Raw genomic sequence first — 16,999 nt, forward strand, 5'->3', positions numbered from 1 at the left:
AACAAAATAATATTTCAGACAAATTGAGTTTCCAGATTCTGGGTCTTATAACAAATTAAATTTCTATCAGATACAGAACATTCAAAACATTTGAAATACAGGTATATAGTCACTGTGCTAAGCTCATTTTTATAATAAATATCTGCTATATAAGGAGAATTTTAGGTCCTCGCTTTTTACATGGGTCCCAGTTCCTTACTACCTAATGTCTTTCCCTAACACGAAATTGACTTCAGTGTCCTTTGTTCCCTTGTTCAGTTATTCACAATTCACTGTCTCCTCATTATTACACATTGACTACAAGTATTACTCATTATTACACTGGTTTGTTAGCATTTTGGCAATTGATGCATGTCTTATTATCCACAATTTTAATTACTGGGGTCACCTATGGGTCTCATCAAGTTATTATTATTACACATTGACTACAATTATTACTCATTATTACATGGTTTGTTAGCATTTTGGCAATTGATGCATGTCTTATTATCCACAATTTTAATTAGTGGGGTCACCTATGGGTCTCATCAAGTTTTTATTATTACACATTGACTACAATTATTATTCATTATTACACAGTTTGTTAGCATTTTGGCAATTGATGCATGTCTTATTATCCACAATTTTAATTAGTGGGGTCACCTATGGGTCTCATCAAGTTGTTCCAAATAATTATTATGTCCTTTGGATGCTCGAGTTACCACACTTAATGATAGTGGCAGCATCTTCTATCTCCCCCTGAAGTATTTGAAAACATCTTCACTTTATGGAAACAACAGATTGCCCCAGACCATCTTGATTTACCTATACCCAAAGTCACTTGTGTATTTTGTAAGATCTCTTCTTGCCTGGTAGGAGAATGTCCTGAGATTATGACAATGAGTGGGGGTGAAGAGCCCTGGGCTGCTCTTGCCACCCTGGGCCCTTGAGTGGTCAAGGTGGAAAACTGATTTATTTCTGAAGCCATAGGTCATATTGATTTTCTCAATTTAATTCTAATATTACTAAATAATTTTGAAATTTTTCTTTTAATGTAGAGATTTAAAACATATTTTCTAGAGAAAATACTGAATTGAAATTGTAACTACTCACAGGAGCCCTGATGACACTCTTTCTCTTTCAGTTTGAGATTTTATCAACCCTAAAGACCATCTGATGCAGGAGAATAGGGAATTAGGGTAATCAAGGGTGAAGGCATAAGCAATAGCAGGTGTAGTCAGTTACTTCTAGGCAAGACATAGGTCACATCCTGGCTCCTGTGATAACAAGACCAAAGTCTCCACTTCAGCCTCTGATTGACCATGGGCCAGTCCTTCATAGGGTATAACCAACTGGAGGCCTCAACTGGGCACCTGGGGTGTTATCAAATTCTTTTTGCTTAATAAAAACCCTAAAGAACACTGTAATCAAGGCTCTTGAGCTGCTCGCTGGAGCCTGCTCCCACTCTGTGGAGTATACTTTCACTTCAATCAATCTGTGCTTTCATTGCTTCTTCCATTGCTTCATTCTCTTGTTGCTTTGTTGGTGCATTTTCTCCAATTCTTTGTTCAATGTGCTGAGAACCTGGACAACTCACAGTCAAGACTTTCCATCCAGTAACACGTCTGTATTTGTTTCCTAGGACTGCTGTAGCAAAGAACCATGAACTGGGTGGTTTAAGCAACATAAATGTCTTGTCCGTTAACCTCCGGAGGCTAAAATTCCAAGATCATGATGTTGTCAGGGTTGGATCCTCCTGAGAGCCGTGAGGAGAATCTGTTCCAGGCCACTCTCCTCGCTTCTGGTGGTTTGCTGCTGATCTTTGGTGTTGCTTGACTCACAGACACATCACTCCAATCTCTGCCTTTATATTCACATGACCTGAGTGCATGTCTTCTGTGTACAAACTCCCCCTTTTCATAACGACACCAGTCGTATTGGATTAGGGGTCCACACTAACCCAGTGTGACCGCATCTTAACTAATTACATTTTCAAGGACCCTATTTCCAAATAAGATCACATTCTGAGGTAATGTGGATTAGGACTTCAATATACGAATTTATTGAACCCACAACACTTTCCAATACCTAGACAATGGAATCAAAGAGCCTGTTTTCCTCATAGGGTCTTTCTGGTTCATCTTTGTACCTGCAGGTTACCCTGACTGGGCCCCTAGACCTGCTTCCATCTCTCAACCCTCTCACCTTTCCCCAGCAGTCTCTGCATCAAAGGGAATGTGGCCCCTTTAGTGGGGGACCTAGGCTGTCCTGGCATGGTAATGCATCAGCCCCAGACTAGTTACCTTAAGTCCCTGAGTCTCAGTTTCCTCATCTGTAGAATGGGATAATCATATTACTGACCTCTCCAAGTTGTTGTGAGGATTAAATGCAACAGAGCTTGGAGAGCCTTCGGCAAGTCTTTGATGAACTATGAGTGTACAGTACACATTTGCTGTCACCATTCCTATTAGCAGAGCCACAGAGAAGTGGGGCAGTTGCCCTGGGCCAGGCACACCTCCCAGCCCTGTGTCTACCTGCAGTGAGATTGTGAATCAGCTGTTTCACTCCCAAGGCCTCTAGTCCTTACCTGTATAAAATGTTTTTGGAAAAAAATTGTCTCAGTCCTCTTCAGGCCACATATTTGATGGTTCGTTGAGAGGCATGGGTCATCCTAACTACAGCTCATGGCTTTCCAGTGTTAGGCTCACCTGGGCTTTCCCTCCCCAGACAACCTGGCAAACAAGGCTGACAGGGACCAGTATGCGCCTTTGCCTGAACAACACCCGGAAGCCGGTAGATGGATACAAGCACTGCCATTTGGTCTGGGTCCCTTCTCATGCTGTCATGGCCCGAAGTGTGGGTGGCAAGGAGGACTTGATCTGGGAGCTTCTCATCCAGGCCCAGGTATCTCCACCTGCCATCCTCCTCTCTGGCTTAGTGCTCCCTGCTTGGATTTGGAGGGAGGTTAACTTCCTTGACTTCTTGTCACTCTGGAAGTCCTGGTGTGTTCAGGGTGCAGTGGGAGCCATGCCACACGTGATCCTCTTCACTGACAAATCGCTCAGTCTGTATGTATTATAGACAGCAGAGGCATAAAACCTCGTCTGGAACCATGAACCTGGTGGACTAAAGACTCTCTGCAGAAGTTCTTCTTATCCCATTTAATTATTTTTCCTTCTAAACGGGTCCTCAGGATGAGCTCACATGCCCCTCTTCCTCCACAAAGTGCTCCTCATCATCCCATGGCATGTGATCCTGCCCTCCTGACACCTCTGCCAATGCTCTCTCCTTAGCGCTGGGGGATTCAGAGATAAACTAGGCAAAGACTTGTCTTGAGTCATTCACAGATGAGTGTGGGAGGCACACGAGTATGGATTCTTACCCGATGGATCGCACTACCTCATGAATATGGATGGTGTCCTTTGTGGAGGACAAAGGGACTGATTTGCAGGGTGTATCTGGGAAAGTTCCTGGGCCCTGGGGAGCAACTGTGTGTACCCTAAGGAGGTGGGAGTTGTCAGGGAGGGCAGCAGGTGACATTTCACGTAAAGTCGCTGCAAAAGCAAACACCAGCCAGTCATTTGAAAGAGTGCGTGGGTAGGTGCTGCTGTGAGCTATGTCAGGAGTGGCTCTGGGCCAGTCAACTGGAGTCATAGGCAAAGAGCCCTTTGGTTTTTGGAGACCAGAAAGGAGGGAAGGGACCGTTTGATGTCCCATAGCTGGTCCTTCAGTGGCAAGCTTGGTATGGGGAGAAGAGGAGCTCAGGAAGCCTGATCGCAGCCACGGTGCTGGATCACCAGCCTCTTCAGGATGGAGACTACCACGGGCGCTTAGGGTGATCAGATGGCCTGAGGGTAAGGCAACCTTTGCTGACTGTCCCATGGGAACACAGAGCCACAGCCCACAGTGGAGAGGGATGGATCTGGGGGGTGGCCCCTGGCAGTTTCCCTGAGGCCACACTCAGGCAGACAAGCTGGGATTTGAGGAGAGCTTTCCCTCACCATGAGCCAGGGATGCTGGGGACCTTGGCCACTGTCTTCACCCTCAGGCACTCATATCTTGCTTTCTGTTTCCCTTGTCTGTTTTGGGGTTTGTTTTACCTTTATCTCTATGTCATCCTCCCTCCTTCACCATCTCTTTTGTCCTTTGAACAGGAACATTTTGGAAAAGACAAGTCATGGGGATTTCAGCCCTTTGGCTCTCCTCTCGAGACAGACCTGCTGTTTACTGATGCTGCTCATGGGTTTTTAAGGGTCCCGCTGAGAGGTGACAACGTGCTAGCAGCCACCACCTAACATGGATGCCAAGCTGTACCTGGGATATGAGTATTTTTCTACGACTCAGGATGCAAAAAGAGGTATGCAAGGTCCCGGGAGGGACCTGGCCAGCTTGGGCAGCAGGGCGGGGTGGGGCCCTCATGGGAGGCTTTCCAGGTGCCTGCAAGCCTCACCTAAAGCTATTGGCCTGAAGAGCCCAAGGGAGCTACTAACTGCACTGGGTTAATGAGGGGGTTTTCTGTGATTAGAAAAGAGCTTTAACGGTCTTCATATTCTAGACAACTTGAAGTCATGATGGCCCTGCCTCCTTTTTATTAGCTAGGGTCATCCCACTCAGGGTGGGTCTATTCGACATGGAGTATAAAAATAATCCATCCTAAACTGAAGTGGGAATGTGGCCACTACCACTATCCAGAGGTTTCTGGTCTGGTCATCCACTGGATCTCCATGGTTTATTTCTTCCTTCCTTCTTTCTTCTAGCTTTGCCCTCCATTTGCCAACCAGTAAGTATTTGTATCTACAGAAGGGCAGCCATTGTGTTAGATGTGGGCATATAGTGGTGAGCAAAGATAATGGGTGAGGGGAGCGCATTCAGGCCCACCCGGAACAGAACTCGTGACTGCCATGTGGGGCATGCTTCCTGGATGGGGAGCCCAGTCTTGCAAGAGAAAACCCCAGAAGGCCCTGAGCTGGGCTGGTGCTCAGAGAGGCCTCCCTGGGGAGGTCATGCCTGAGGAGCTGAGGTTAGGAGCAGGAGGAAGCTCTGTCTTCACTGATTTTTCTGAGAACTGAGTTCCCCCATTTCTCCTGGAGGGTGACAGCAGGAATTAGCAGTGTCATGGGAATGAGACATGTCAGCTCTGCTGCTGCCAGTGAGGGCCTCATTGGACAGCCACTCTGCAACACTAACCTCCCAGACCTACCTGGGGCTTCCTTTGGATCCCTCCACCTGGCCTAGATGCGGAAGACTGCCCGAGGGTGCAGTGGTGTGCAGTGGGCCACCATGAGAGGGCCAAGTATGTTGAGTAGAGTGCTATGAGTGGTGGTGCCTTGGCATGCACCATGGAGGAGACCCCAGAGGACTGCAACACTGCCATCACGGTTGGAGGGCCCTGCTCTTAAGGCTGGGTTCAGACACTCAGACACACAGCACTTCTGCCAAATCTGGCATTGAAAATCTCCTTCCCAAATGCCTCTTCTTCAGTCTCCAGGATAAGGATGCCTGTTGTGTGCTGCCTCCCACCCACCCCACAGGCCCCTCCAACTCTGGGCAGGGCAGAAACTCAGAGCCAGCCCAAGAGCTGGACTCCTGTGGGGTTCAGCTCTGGAGTCCAGGAAGCTCAGGGGAGTGTCTTGCCTAGGAGCCCCAGGAAGTAGGGTGACATTCCGGGCTATGGTCAGGCTACTGTGAATTGTGAAAGCAGATCAACCTTTTCAATCCTTTAATTGTAAGTTTATTTTTTCTGATTATAAAATATTATAATAAATAAATAAAAATAGGGCTGCAGTGAGCCATGGTCACACCATTGCACTCTAGCCTGGGTGACAGAGCAAGACCCTGTCTCACAAAAAATCAGTAAGTAAAAATAAAATCTTCCACAACTTCGTCACTCAGATCATCATCACATGATCTCTGAGTGATGAAGTTGTGAATGATTTTATTTATTTTATCTATTATGATCTCTGAGCGATGAAATTGTGTTGTTATTAACATTAGGAACAGAACTACTTTTGTGATTAGGAAAAAATAGATTTATAAATAAAAGAATGAAAATTTGACAAACTCAGAAGGCTATGCAACCATTTCGTTTTGTTTTGTTTTACTTGAGAAGACCCTCATCTTGGTAAACTTTCCTAGGACCAATTCATAAGATTAAGATCTTGATGGTTATGTAGTCTCCTAAATGTGTCAGTTGTAAGGATTAAGTAACTCTGAGTACTTATAACACTACCTGGCACATAATAAGCAGTAAGTAAGTGTTAGCTGTTATTATTATTCAAAATCCCGAGGACAGTTGGTATATGTTCTTTTTTTTTTTTTTTTTTTTTTTTGAGATGGAGTCTCGTTCTGTCACCTAGGCTGGAGTACAGTGGCGTGATCTCAGCTCTCTGCAAGCTCCCGGGTTCACGCCATTTTCCTGCCTCAGCCTCCCAAGTAGCTGAGACTACAGGCGCCTGCCACCATGCCTGGCTAATTTTTTTGTATTTTTAGTAGAGACAGGGTTTCACCACGTTAGCCAGGATGGTCTCGATCTCCTGACCTCGTGATCCTCCCATCTTGGCTTCCCAAAGTGCTGGGATTACAGGTGTGAGCCACTGTGCCTGGCCGACAGTTGGTATATTTTCTTAAATAATGAAACACTCATTTAAATAATGGCTGTGTAATAGTCCACCAAGTATGTTGGCCTCTATTTAACCAATTTCTCAGAGTTTATGTTTGAGTTATTTCCAAATCCTTTGCTATTACAGACAATGTGGGATTGAAAAATCTTTGTATCTATAAATGCCTATATTTCTGAGTATATCTTTAATATTAATGATAACTAATTTTTCTGGAGTTACTGTGTGCCAAGCATGTTTATAAGCTCTTAACCTGTATTACTCATTTAGTCTTCACAATAAACCTATGGGGTATACTTTTTACCCAACTTATGGATGAAAAAATGTATATAGCATAGTGTTGAGGAATACGTGCTTTTGGATAGACAGAACTTGGAGGCCATCTGCAATAGTGGTTACAAGGAATTAAATTGCCTAGGTTTAAGTCATAGTGGCTGTTGATTGGACAAACTTAACTTCTCTGTTTTCATTTATAAAAGAGGGGAAATTCTAGTACCTAGCTTATTGAAGTTTGTGAGGAATACATGAGGTAATCACTGTGAAGTGTTTAGAAAGGAGCCTGGCATATAATAAGGCTTGGTAAGTTTTTGCTGCTGTAGTCACTGTTTTTAGATTTCTAGAAGGGTAGTGAAAAGATCAAAAGCAAAGAGCATGTATGTGTATGTTTTTATCTTGGTGACCTTATCTGTAAGTATACATTTTTTGCTCTATTAGAAAAATTAATTGATTAAAATAATAAGTGAATTATTAGTGCATTATCTAGAGAAATGAATTATTTATTGAACATCTTTGTTGTGCCAGGGCACTGAGTACGGTGCTAGTGGGATTATGGGAACAGATTTGAACACCATTATCTGGAAGAAACATGTCCCATAGACACAGATTAAATGCATTCCCTGAGTCTGGCCATGTTAATCATTGAGTTGAGTGACTATGGTCACAAAGAAGGAGTGGTGAGGTCATGTCCAGGACTCAGCGTGTGTCTCATCACAGGATGTCCAGGAGGCATGACCTGGGTTGGAACTTGTTCCCAGGTCAATAGGCGAAGAGCATGTCCAGTTTTTTAAACCTTGTGTTTACATGGCAGAAGCTATGAGTGATCCACAATTGGTTAATCACAAGGATGTTTACATGAAGCCAATGAAATGGGAACCTCTGAGGGTCGGAGGCCCAGGAGACAGCTATTGTGCTATTGGTACTATTGATTTGTTTCTTAACTTCAGAAAGGAGAAGGTGATGCCATGAGCTTGGATGCGGGATTCATCTACATAGCAGGCAAATATGGGCTGGTGCCTGTCCTGGCAGAGAATTACAGTAAGTGGAGGGAAGTGTCCTTCTGCATTTTTTTTCTGTCCACAGATCCCCTGGACTGTGGGCATAGAAAGATGAGGAAATAACTTAGTTAAGTGTTGAGATAATAACTATTGTTGGAGTGTAGGGGGCTAGTAGAAAAAAAAAAACCCCTCTCCTGGAGCCAGAACCAATTAAGATATAGACAGAGGAATTAGGCAGAAAGAGATCAAAATAACACCTTTATTTCTGAGACAGTGATACTGGAGTGTGTGATGTAGAGCTGGCACGGGGCTGCAAGTTACCCTTACCTTAAACTTGCCCGCTAGTTCAGGAAAACGGGTCTGATGGATTATGCCATGACAAAAGGCAAAGGGAAATACATTTTGTCATAGGTAAGAAGACCTAAACAACCCTCTCCCTATTGTCTTCAAGAAAGAAAGAAGGGGCTGAGCCACATGTGCTCATGATCCTTCACCCAGATGCACTGGGTGATTGAGAAGGTGAGGCTACAAGGTCATGTTCTTTAGCGGGGATCCATTCACATCAAAAAATGAAGCCAGCGTAAAAGAGGGTTTCCCTGATATCATTGATTACACCTCATCTGCTACATTATCTTTCAAAACAAAATAACTCTGTGAGGTAAATAGTGGTATCTCCATTTTATAGCTGTAAAAACTGAGGCTTAGAAAAGATAAGTGATGGGTCAGGCGTAGTGGCTCACACTTGTAATCCCAGCACTTCAGGAGGCCGAGGTGGGTGGATCACATGAGGTCAGGAGTTCGAGACCAGCCTGGCCAACATGGCAAAGCCCTGTCTCTACTAAAAATACAAAAATTAGCCGGGCGCCTGTAATCCCAGCTACTCAGGAGGCTGAGGCAGGAGAATCGCTTGAAACTGGGAGATGGAGGTTGCAGTGAGCCAAGATCGTGCCATTGCACTCCAGCCTGGGCAACAGCAGCAAAACTCTATTCTCAAAAAAAAAAAAAAAAAAGGATGAGTAATGCTTCCATTGTAGAATAAAGACTGAATCCAGATCTTTCCAACTCCATGGACTGTGGGTTCTTTCCCTCCCGTATAGCAAGAATAATGATTGCCTACTACAGTCTAAGACTCTGAAAGGAAGAAAGACATCAGGATGACTTATTACACAGCGAATGCAAAGGGATATGGCCTCTCCCTGCCTTCGCCTTCAGTGAGCACCTCCACTTTCTTTCCCTGCATCTGCCAGAGTACCGGGGAGATTTTGGGATGTAACCTATGTTTAAATAGGAAAGAGCAGAAGAGGGTAAAATGGGCTTGCAGGAACTTAACCCACTGATACACAATGATACCTTGCTCATTTTATTATTGACTATTGAGATTGAGAAGCTCCTGACTTTGGATGGAGTATGTGAGGGTTTAATGTCACGTACCTCGATTTTTTTTCTTTTTCTTTTCAGAGCAGTTTAGGTCTAAGTGTGTGAATTTCCCCATGGAAGGTGAGTTAGCATCAGTAACACTGGCTCAAAGATCAAGGCCCATTGTTGGGGAGAGGAAAGCTTGAAGACAAATAAAAATGGCTGGAGGTGGAAAAAAATTCACAGTTAATCGTTAAGATGCAAACCTATCCTGGGGCTGTAATCATACTATTTGCAGGGTACTTTATAGTTGGCAAAGGACTCCTGTTTGCACTATTCCCATTCCCTCTTCTCAGCAACCCTGGAGTATGTGGGCATTGTTGTCCCATGTTATGGAGCTGGAGTCTGGGGCTCAGGGACTGTGCAACTTGCCCAGGGCCACACAGCCAGAAGGCGGCTGCACCTGGGTTTGAGAAGAGGCGGAATGACTGGAAACCCCTGGCCCTTCGCCCTGACACACTGCGCCTAAGCACATGCCGCCTGCCCATCTCTGTGTGAAGGTCCACACCAGGGCCCATTCCTGGCATTTCTGGGCTAAGTAGAGACCTCATGAGAGAAGGAGATTCACAGATGCTGCTGATGAAGATGAGGAGGAAAATAAAATCCACCTTTCCTCTTTTAGCCAGCTGGAGCTTGATCTCAGGGGAGTTGATCAGTCGTTAGAGTAGAAGACCACCACTAGGGGGCAAGTTCCTCCGTTTCGTGTCTCCAGATAAGCAGAGAGGGTCTGTCTCTAGTATATACTCCTGGAAAGTGGATAGAGCAGTGGTTCTCAAATGTGGACTCTGGACCAGTAGCATCAGCATCAACTGGGAGTTTGTTGGGAAGGAAAATTCTGGGGCTCCATTCTAGGCCTGAGTCAGAAGCTCTGAGGCCGGGGCTAGCAACCTATGTTTTAACAAATTTAATGCATGTTATATGGTTTGAAAACTGCTGTGATAGAGAATCCTGAGGTGAAAGCCAAGTGCATACTTGGGTTTAGAGTTTCTTCTGAGGCAGGAGAGCTGGGGAAGGTGAGGAGTTTGGAGCATCACAGCACAAGGAGCTGTGGTCTCTGTCCCCTGCTGAGCACTGGGTAATAGACCCTGCACGGCCAACCCTGCACAAAGGCCACTGGAGTGCAAAGTTGAGGCATCACTTCCCTGCTCACCTGCAGCAGCTCCCCTTCCTGTGTGGCAGGACCCCAGCCCGGGGATATGCTGTACTTCATCCCTCTCTGCTGTCATGGCTAAGAAGTCTTCTCTAAATTGTATCTTCATACCTAATCCTAAAGTCCAGCAAACAACCTTCTATCTGCTATGTGTTCTATTCTGATCATTTATCATCAGAAACAACCCTAACTGCTTCAAAAGTAGTTGACATTTTCGGAAACTGCAATGATACACAAATGTAGATCAACAAGCATGCTTAAAGGATGGTTTAGACACTGGCAGAGTGGCTGACTGTGACGGTGAAGGTGCCATCTGAGTAGAGACGGGGAGAGTTAACCTCAGAGTCACACACACACGCATGGAAAGATGGATGACAATAACGAATCCCATAGGTACAGAAATAGTGGCATTGAAGGAAGGCACTATGACAGAATTTGGCTACCAGACTGGTGTCATGGACCGCAGTGTGGTAGGCAAGGGTTTGCCATGGCCTCAGGATAACCTGCTTCACTGGGAGGGGCCTCCAGTCCTGCTTCTGCACTAGCAGCACTGCTGGAAAGCCACCTCCCCAACCTGCCCTTTCCGTTCCTGATAAGCCTATGCTCATATCTGCACCTCTGACCCCCGTCAGTCACTCCAGGAGGGGTTCCACTGCCACCATTTAACTGAAGAAAAATGTAGGCTCCTAGATGTCAAGGACATGTCTGAGGTCACTTAGGAAGGACAAGACAGACCTTCCACCTGCCATGTTGACACCCAACTTCTCCAAGTTTGAATTTGTAGAGAACTGATTTCCAGCACGGAGAAAGGGTGTGTACGTGCGGGAAGCGGGGAGTGGCGAGCCACATTATCTTCTAATTCTAAGAATTTATGATTCAAATCAAGCACAATTCAGTTATATAATATTGGGACTGGAGTAAATAAAATATTCATGGTATTCTCATTAGAATCAGGAGCAAGGCAAGAACGCCCACTCCCACCAAAGATATTGAGCGTTAGATTGGAAGCAAATGCAGTAAGATAAGGAAAAGAGTTGGGTTTTTTAAATATTGGGAAAGAGAAGAGAGATTAAATTGTCATTATTAGAAAAGATTATTGTAAACCTAGAAAATCAGAGACTTAAAAAATAACTCATTAAAGCTTTCTTTTAAACTTATATTCAACAGAAAATCTTGACTAAGTGCATACTCATAATTCCAAAAATTTATAGAAATAAATGGTTTTTAATAGGGGAAAATGGGCCACAATAAAAATACCTCCCAATATAGATAAAATACATCCATATATAATAAGATATAAGTTAGATGCAGCCAAATTACAGAATGATGTAGCCATATCTAGCACTACTGAATCAAACAAGTGTCCACAATATATTATTGAGGAGGAATAAAGCAACTCACAGAAAATAATGCAGCAAGACTCTGTCTCAAAAAAGGAGAAAATAATACATAGCAAGATTCTATTGAAAAAGTACAGTGTATGTAAATATATGTGGGTGCATTTATGTAGACATAGCTAGGGAGCAGTAGTGTTAGTCTGTTTGGCTCAGTACCTAATAATGATAGCTATTGGGAAGGTTCTCTACTAGAGTACCATGAGGGGTTCAAGATATTCCCTCTCCCCAGGGAGAGTGACAAGCAGGGGCTAGCAGCAGTAGCTCTAAAATGTATTTTCAGAGTGCCCTGGAGGTATGAGAATAGTATCTTGGCACCCCTTCCACTAATATATATATATGTAAATATGTGTGCAAACATATATATAAAATCTATAATGTATATATTTATCAATATGTATACTTATATGTATATATGTACTACTATGTACATAGTATATAAGTAAACACTATATGTATATGGTTTTTTGTTTTTTGTTTTTTTTCCTGAAAGAGCAACTTGCTGCCAGCGAAGTCTTCTCTGAGATGGTCTTGCTGTCTGCTTGAAAGGACAGACAGAGTACACCACTGAGGGGTCAGTAAAGAAATGAAGCACTGTTTTAAGCAGGAAGGGATTTAATACAGCAAATTAAATGTTAACAAAAAGTGGACACTAGGTTCCTGGAATGACTGCCACCCATAGTGAGACAGAGCTGACTCCCTAGGAGACCTACTACCCACAAGACCTCTACTAGTACAGTGATTTCAAGACACATCCTGTAGCTGTGACCAAGGGATAGGAAGTCAGAATTGATAGTGGCTGCTGCTGCTGCATTTGCTATAATAGCTTCTAATCCTCTAGGATGGAGAAGGGATACTAGAGATCTGGATAGAAAAGCCTAACATCTCCAGGACTTTATTTCTTAGCAGAAAAGAGGTGAGGGGGAAGGCAAAGACCTCTGTGACTGCCACCTTCCAAATTTCACACATCCTAATTTACACTAAGAACACAGCTGCAAGGAAATATTGGAAGCGTAGTTTCCACATTTCCAGCCAGAAGTGGGATGGGATGGAAATGGAGAATACCAGCTCCACCATAGCCACCATATAGAGATGGCATTTAACGGCCTGGTGCAGGACGGCTGGCCAGATCTCACTAGATTGTCCATTCTTCCTCCTCCTTCCCCCTCTCTCCCTGAAAGAGAAGAAATTGCATCTTGGTATTTCAACTTCTAGGCTATTATGTCATGGCTGTGGTTAAGAAATCAGATGCTGATGTCACCTGGAACTCTCTTCGAGGCAGGAAGTCCTGCCACACTGTAGTTGGGACTTCTGCAAGCTGGAACATCCCCATGGGCTTAATATACAATCAAACCGGGTCCTGTAAATGTGGTGAGTATGTTCTGGGAGGTGTTGTGGCAGTTCATTCCCTGTGCCTGTGCCTGGGTAAAGGAGAAATTCAGTTTGATGAACGGCAGAAAATGCCATAAATGGGTGGTGGGCTTAAGAGCTTGACAGAAATTGTGGGTGAGCCTCACATCTCCTTGAGCAGGTCCACCCTTCTTCTCATCCTTTTGCTTCTGAGGGGAATACCTTGGCCTAGAGGGCAGATCTCAGGGAAATAGCTCTATTCTTGATGTCTCACAAATGGCTCAGGGAACAAGCCTGGGTTTGCAAAGCAAGACTGGGCTGGATGCATTGGTGCACACGAGTGTGTTGTTTTCACATACAAACCGAAATGGCTGCCTTCTTAATTGGAAACCTTCCACCAGTAAGTCCTGGAGTGCTGTTTGTCATGTTCATCCTCATCTCTCTTAGATGAATTCGTCATTTCAGCTACACTCACGCCACTACCTAAGAGGCTTCTGCTCCTCTGCTTTCCCCAACTCTCTGAAAATCCCAGCCCTAACTGAACCCTATTACCTGCTCTCTTCTGTACCTGAGCAGCTAAACACGGCTGGAGAGCGTCACAGGGCAGCAGAGCAGTTCGTGTCACCGGAATGCTTCAGGCACTGTTGCTGGTGTGCCCCCAACATTTACAAGCGCCCCCACCACTTCTCTGCTCCACATGCCACATTCCCGGTGATTCTCCTAATGTCCTACTTGTCCACACACCTCAAACAAACACCATCAGCCACCTTTCTCAGCAGACCATTTCACTGCACCTGCAGGAGACAATGAGACCATCAGAGAGGTTTCCCTCAACATTCCCCTGCCAAGACTGTGGGCCTCCGGGGGGCTGCACCTCCCCACCTCTCCCTCCCCAGCCAATCCCTCTACCTGTGCTTGGGTGTGGGTCACTCCCACGTTGCCTTCCACGGTCTCAACCCTCAGTTATTACTTCTCCTTCTGGTGTGTCCAACAATTTCTCTCAACATGTAAACACACCCAATGTTTTCCATCTTTAAAAGTCCCCCCACCCTCAACCCACCCAACATTCTCCTGCAGCTCCTGCCTTCCTTCCCTCCTCCTCTTTAAGGCCAGAGTGATCAAAGTGTTGTTGGAACCACTCCCCTTCCACTCACTCCTCAGCTCCCTGCCACCTGGCTCCTCTGCATCACTCCACAGGAAGGATTCTGGTCAAGCCACCAGTGGCCTCCATACTGTTCGTTGGAAGGATGTGCTTCCGCTACTTCTCCCATGACCTCTCAGCAGCGTTTCCTCATATTGCCCTAGAATTATATCTCCTGGCTTTTATGGAAACACACTGGCTTGGTTTTTCTTCTGCTTTCGCAAGGTCCCCATTTCCCAGTCTAGTTAAGAAACGTTTGAGTTGCCAAATGAAACTGTTTTTCCCAATCTCAAGGGAATCCCCAAGCACTCACATCCATGCCCACAGCCTCAATGGCCATCCAAAGGGTGTTACACATACAAAGCTAGGCACATGATAAGCACTAGGTAAATGCTTTTTATCTATCTTTGTGTTGATAATTGTCAAGTTCTTATCCTCAGCACAAATCTCTCCTTAGCTTCCAGACATGTGTGTATTGAACTGCCTATTTGACATGTCTAGATGGATATCTCAAGAGCACACTAAGCTCATCCTCTTCAAAACCGAATGCACCATCCCTGCCGAGTCTGCTCCTTTTCCAGAACTACCTGGAGTGGTGGAGGACCCTACAGTCCATCCCCTTGTGCCCATGGGAAGCCTGACTGTCATCCTTCACACAGCCATCCATCTCCAGGGGTGCCGATTTCTCCTCCTTCCACTCATCTCCCTCCCCTTTGTGCTCCTCTAGCCCCAGCTGCCCTCATTTCCCCTGAACTTCTCCAGGAGCCTGCCACCCGAACTCCACATCCGCTCTGGTTTCCATCCACCCTGTTGCCAGGTCAATCTTTGCAAAGTGCAGATATGACCATATCCTGCTTACTGCCCCTGGCCCAGCATTGTCTAAAACCCTTCAGAGACTTCTCATCTCTCTAAGGATAAAGAACAAAACCTATCACAATAAAAGGTCCCATGTGGTCTGGACCTGCCCCCCACTGCACTCACCACCATTCTTTTGATGGTTTAGTCCTGATGGCCTCCATGAGGCTCTCTGGGCCATGCCCCCACCCCACCCCAACACAGGCCAGTGCAGATGCTGGTTCTCCTGTCTGGAGGGCTCTTCCCTTCTTCCCTTCACTTAGGTGACTCCTACTCACTCTTCATGTCTTGGCTTAAAGCTTCTCCCTGACCCCTAGGGCTGCAAGGGGCTCTTTTATTGTAGCTTCATGGAACCCTATAACTTTTTCCCAGAGCAAAGAAGGAAACGAATTTACTCGTGTGGTGACTTAGGTTCTGACTGTCGCCACACAGGCCGCAAGTTCTCAAGAGGGCAGGGCCTATGTCTGATTTCTTTATGGTGGTGCCCTGGAGCCCAGCACAGGGCTTGGCAGCTGTGCCTCTCTAGACTCTTCCTGGACTTGAAGCTGTGATGGCACACCTTGTAAAAAAGGGCAAGGGCAGCGGAGCCCAGAAAACATGTGCTCCGGGTTCCACCTGCCAAGACTTCTCTTTTGTCCCTCACTGTTAAACTCTGTGTCCATCTTTTGACGCCACTGCCCTGTGCTGCAATGGAGTAGATCTCTGTGAGCTCACAGACCCTCGGTCCAACTTGAGTCAATTCCCCTTTACTTAGCTCTGGCCGGGACCTTTTTTTTTAATTCCATAAAGTCTTGCTTTTAATAACATGTTACAAATAACTGAATGTGCCTTTATTAGGCAATTTTGGGGACAGAATCTGAGGCTTTCTTGCTAACACAGGCAGGGAAGGCTGATTCTGACCTCTGGTTGTCCTTTCTCGCAGATGAGTTCTTCAGTCACAGTTGTGCCCCTGGGTCTAACCCGGATTCCCCTCTCTGTGCTCTGTGTGGTGGCAGGTGCAATCCTGCCCACATGTGGGCTCACAACAGCCAGGAGAGATACTACGGCTCCAATGGGGCTTTCAGGCAAGTAGTATCTGTGCACCACCTTTCTCTTTGCACCAACCCAGTACATTTCTTGTCCTTTCACTTTTTCCATCATCCCAGCATCTGGCTGCTGCATTTGGAAGGAGCCAGAATCTAGGAAATAGAACTACTGCAAATTTTGAATGGCTCCAACGACTCAAGTCCAGCTCTTCTCTAGGGCACTCTCCTGCAGACTCAGATGATTTAGGGCCCCTTGGGGCACCTGGGGAGAAGCAAGAATGACGGCAGCAGAGTCACAACTCTAGTTCTACTTTTGCCACTTTCTTCTGTGTGATTGTGGACAAGTCAAGATCCACCAGAGCCTTAGTTTAAAATCACAGGAGGGACACCAGACACTTCACTTCTTACACTTGGTTGGTGAGTATATTTTAAGAATAGATGCTCCTGGTCTCCTCTATCCATTCAAGAAATATTTATTGAGCACCTAATAGATATTGTTCTAACTGTTACAGCAGTCAAGCTGTTACCAACCGTGGGTTCCCTCTCAATGCAATAGAAATTGTCATAAGGCCAAGAGAGTTTTCCCAGACAAGGCTTTGTTAGCGCTTATGCCCAGGAATATGGGAGGCAACACAAGAGAGAGAGAATTTTCTGGCTGACTCCCCAGAGGGCGTTGAAAAGGAAGTTGTAAAGGGGCCATGGTGAGAAAGGAGTGATGTCTAGGAATGTAGAGGCAGGGAACTTTTAGCACCTCCACAGTTTGATGACATGCTTCTTCATGCTCGCATGTCTTATAAG

At 45.4% G+C, this 16,999-nt stretch overlaps 1 protein-coding gene across 1 annotated transcript in view; it reads left to right on the top strand.

Annotated features, from left to right (window-relative positions):
• Positions 1 to 16,999, top strand: part of LOC111539447 (inhibitor of carbonic anhydrase) — a 56,176-nt gene that overhangs the window by 15,228 nt on the left and 23,949 nt on the right. The window contains 9 exon segments of the mRNA XM_023207247.1: positions 2,135 to 2,255; positions 2,707 to 2,743; positions 2,745 to 2,883; positions 4,134 to 4,232; positions 4,264 to 4,345; positions 8,633 to 8,641; positions 9,329 to 9,367; positions 13,046 to 13,201; positions 16,099 to 16,244. Coding sequence (XP_023063015.1) covers positions 2,135 to 2,255; positions 2,707 to 2,743; positions 2,745 to 2,883; positions 4,134 to 4,232; positions 4,264 to 4,345; positions 8,633 to 8,641; positions 9,329 to 9,367; positions 13,046 to 13,201; positions 16,099 to 16,244 — 828 coding nt within the window.

This window comes from Piliocolobus tephrosceles, chromosome 2 (assembly GCF_002776525.5).
Source record: "Piliocolobus tephrosceles isolate RC106 chromosome 2, ASM277652v3, whole genome shotgun sequence".
Taxonomy (NCBI): domain Eukaryota; kingdom Metazoa; phylum Chordata; class Mammalia; order Primates; family Cercopithecidae; genus Piliocolobus; species Piliocolobus tephrosceles.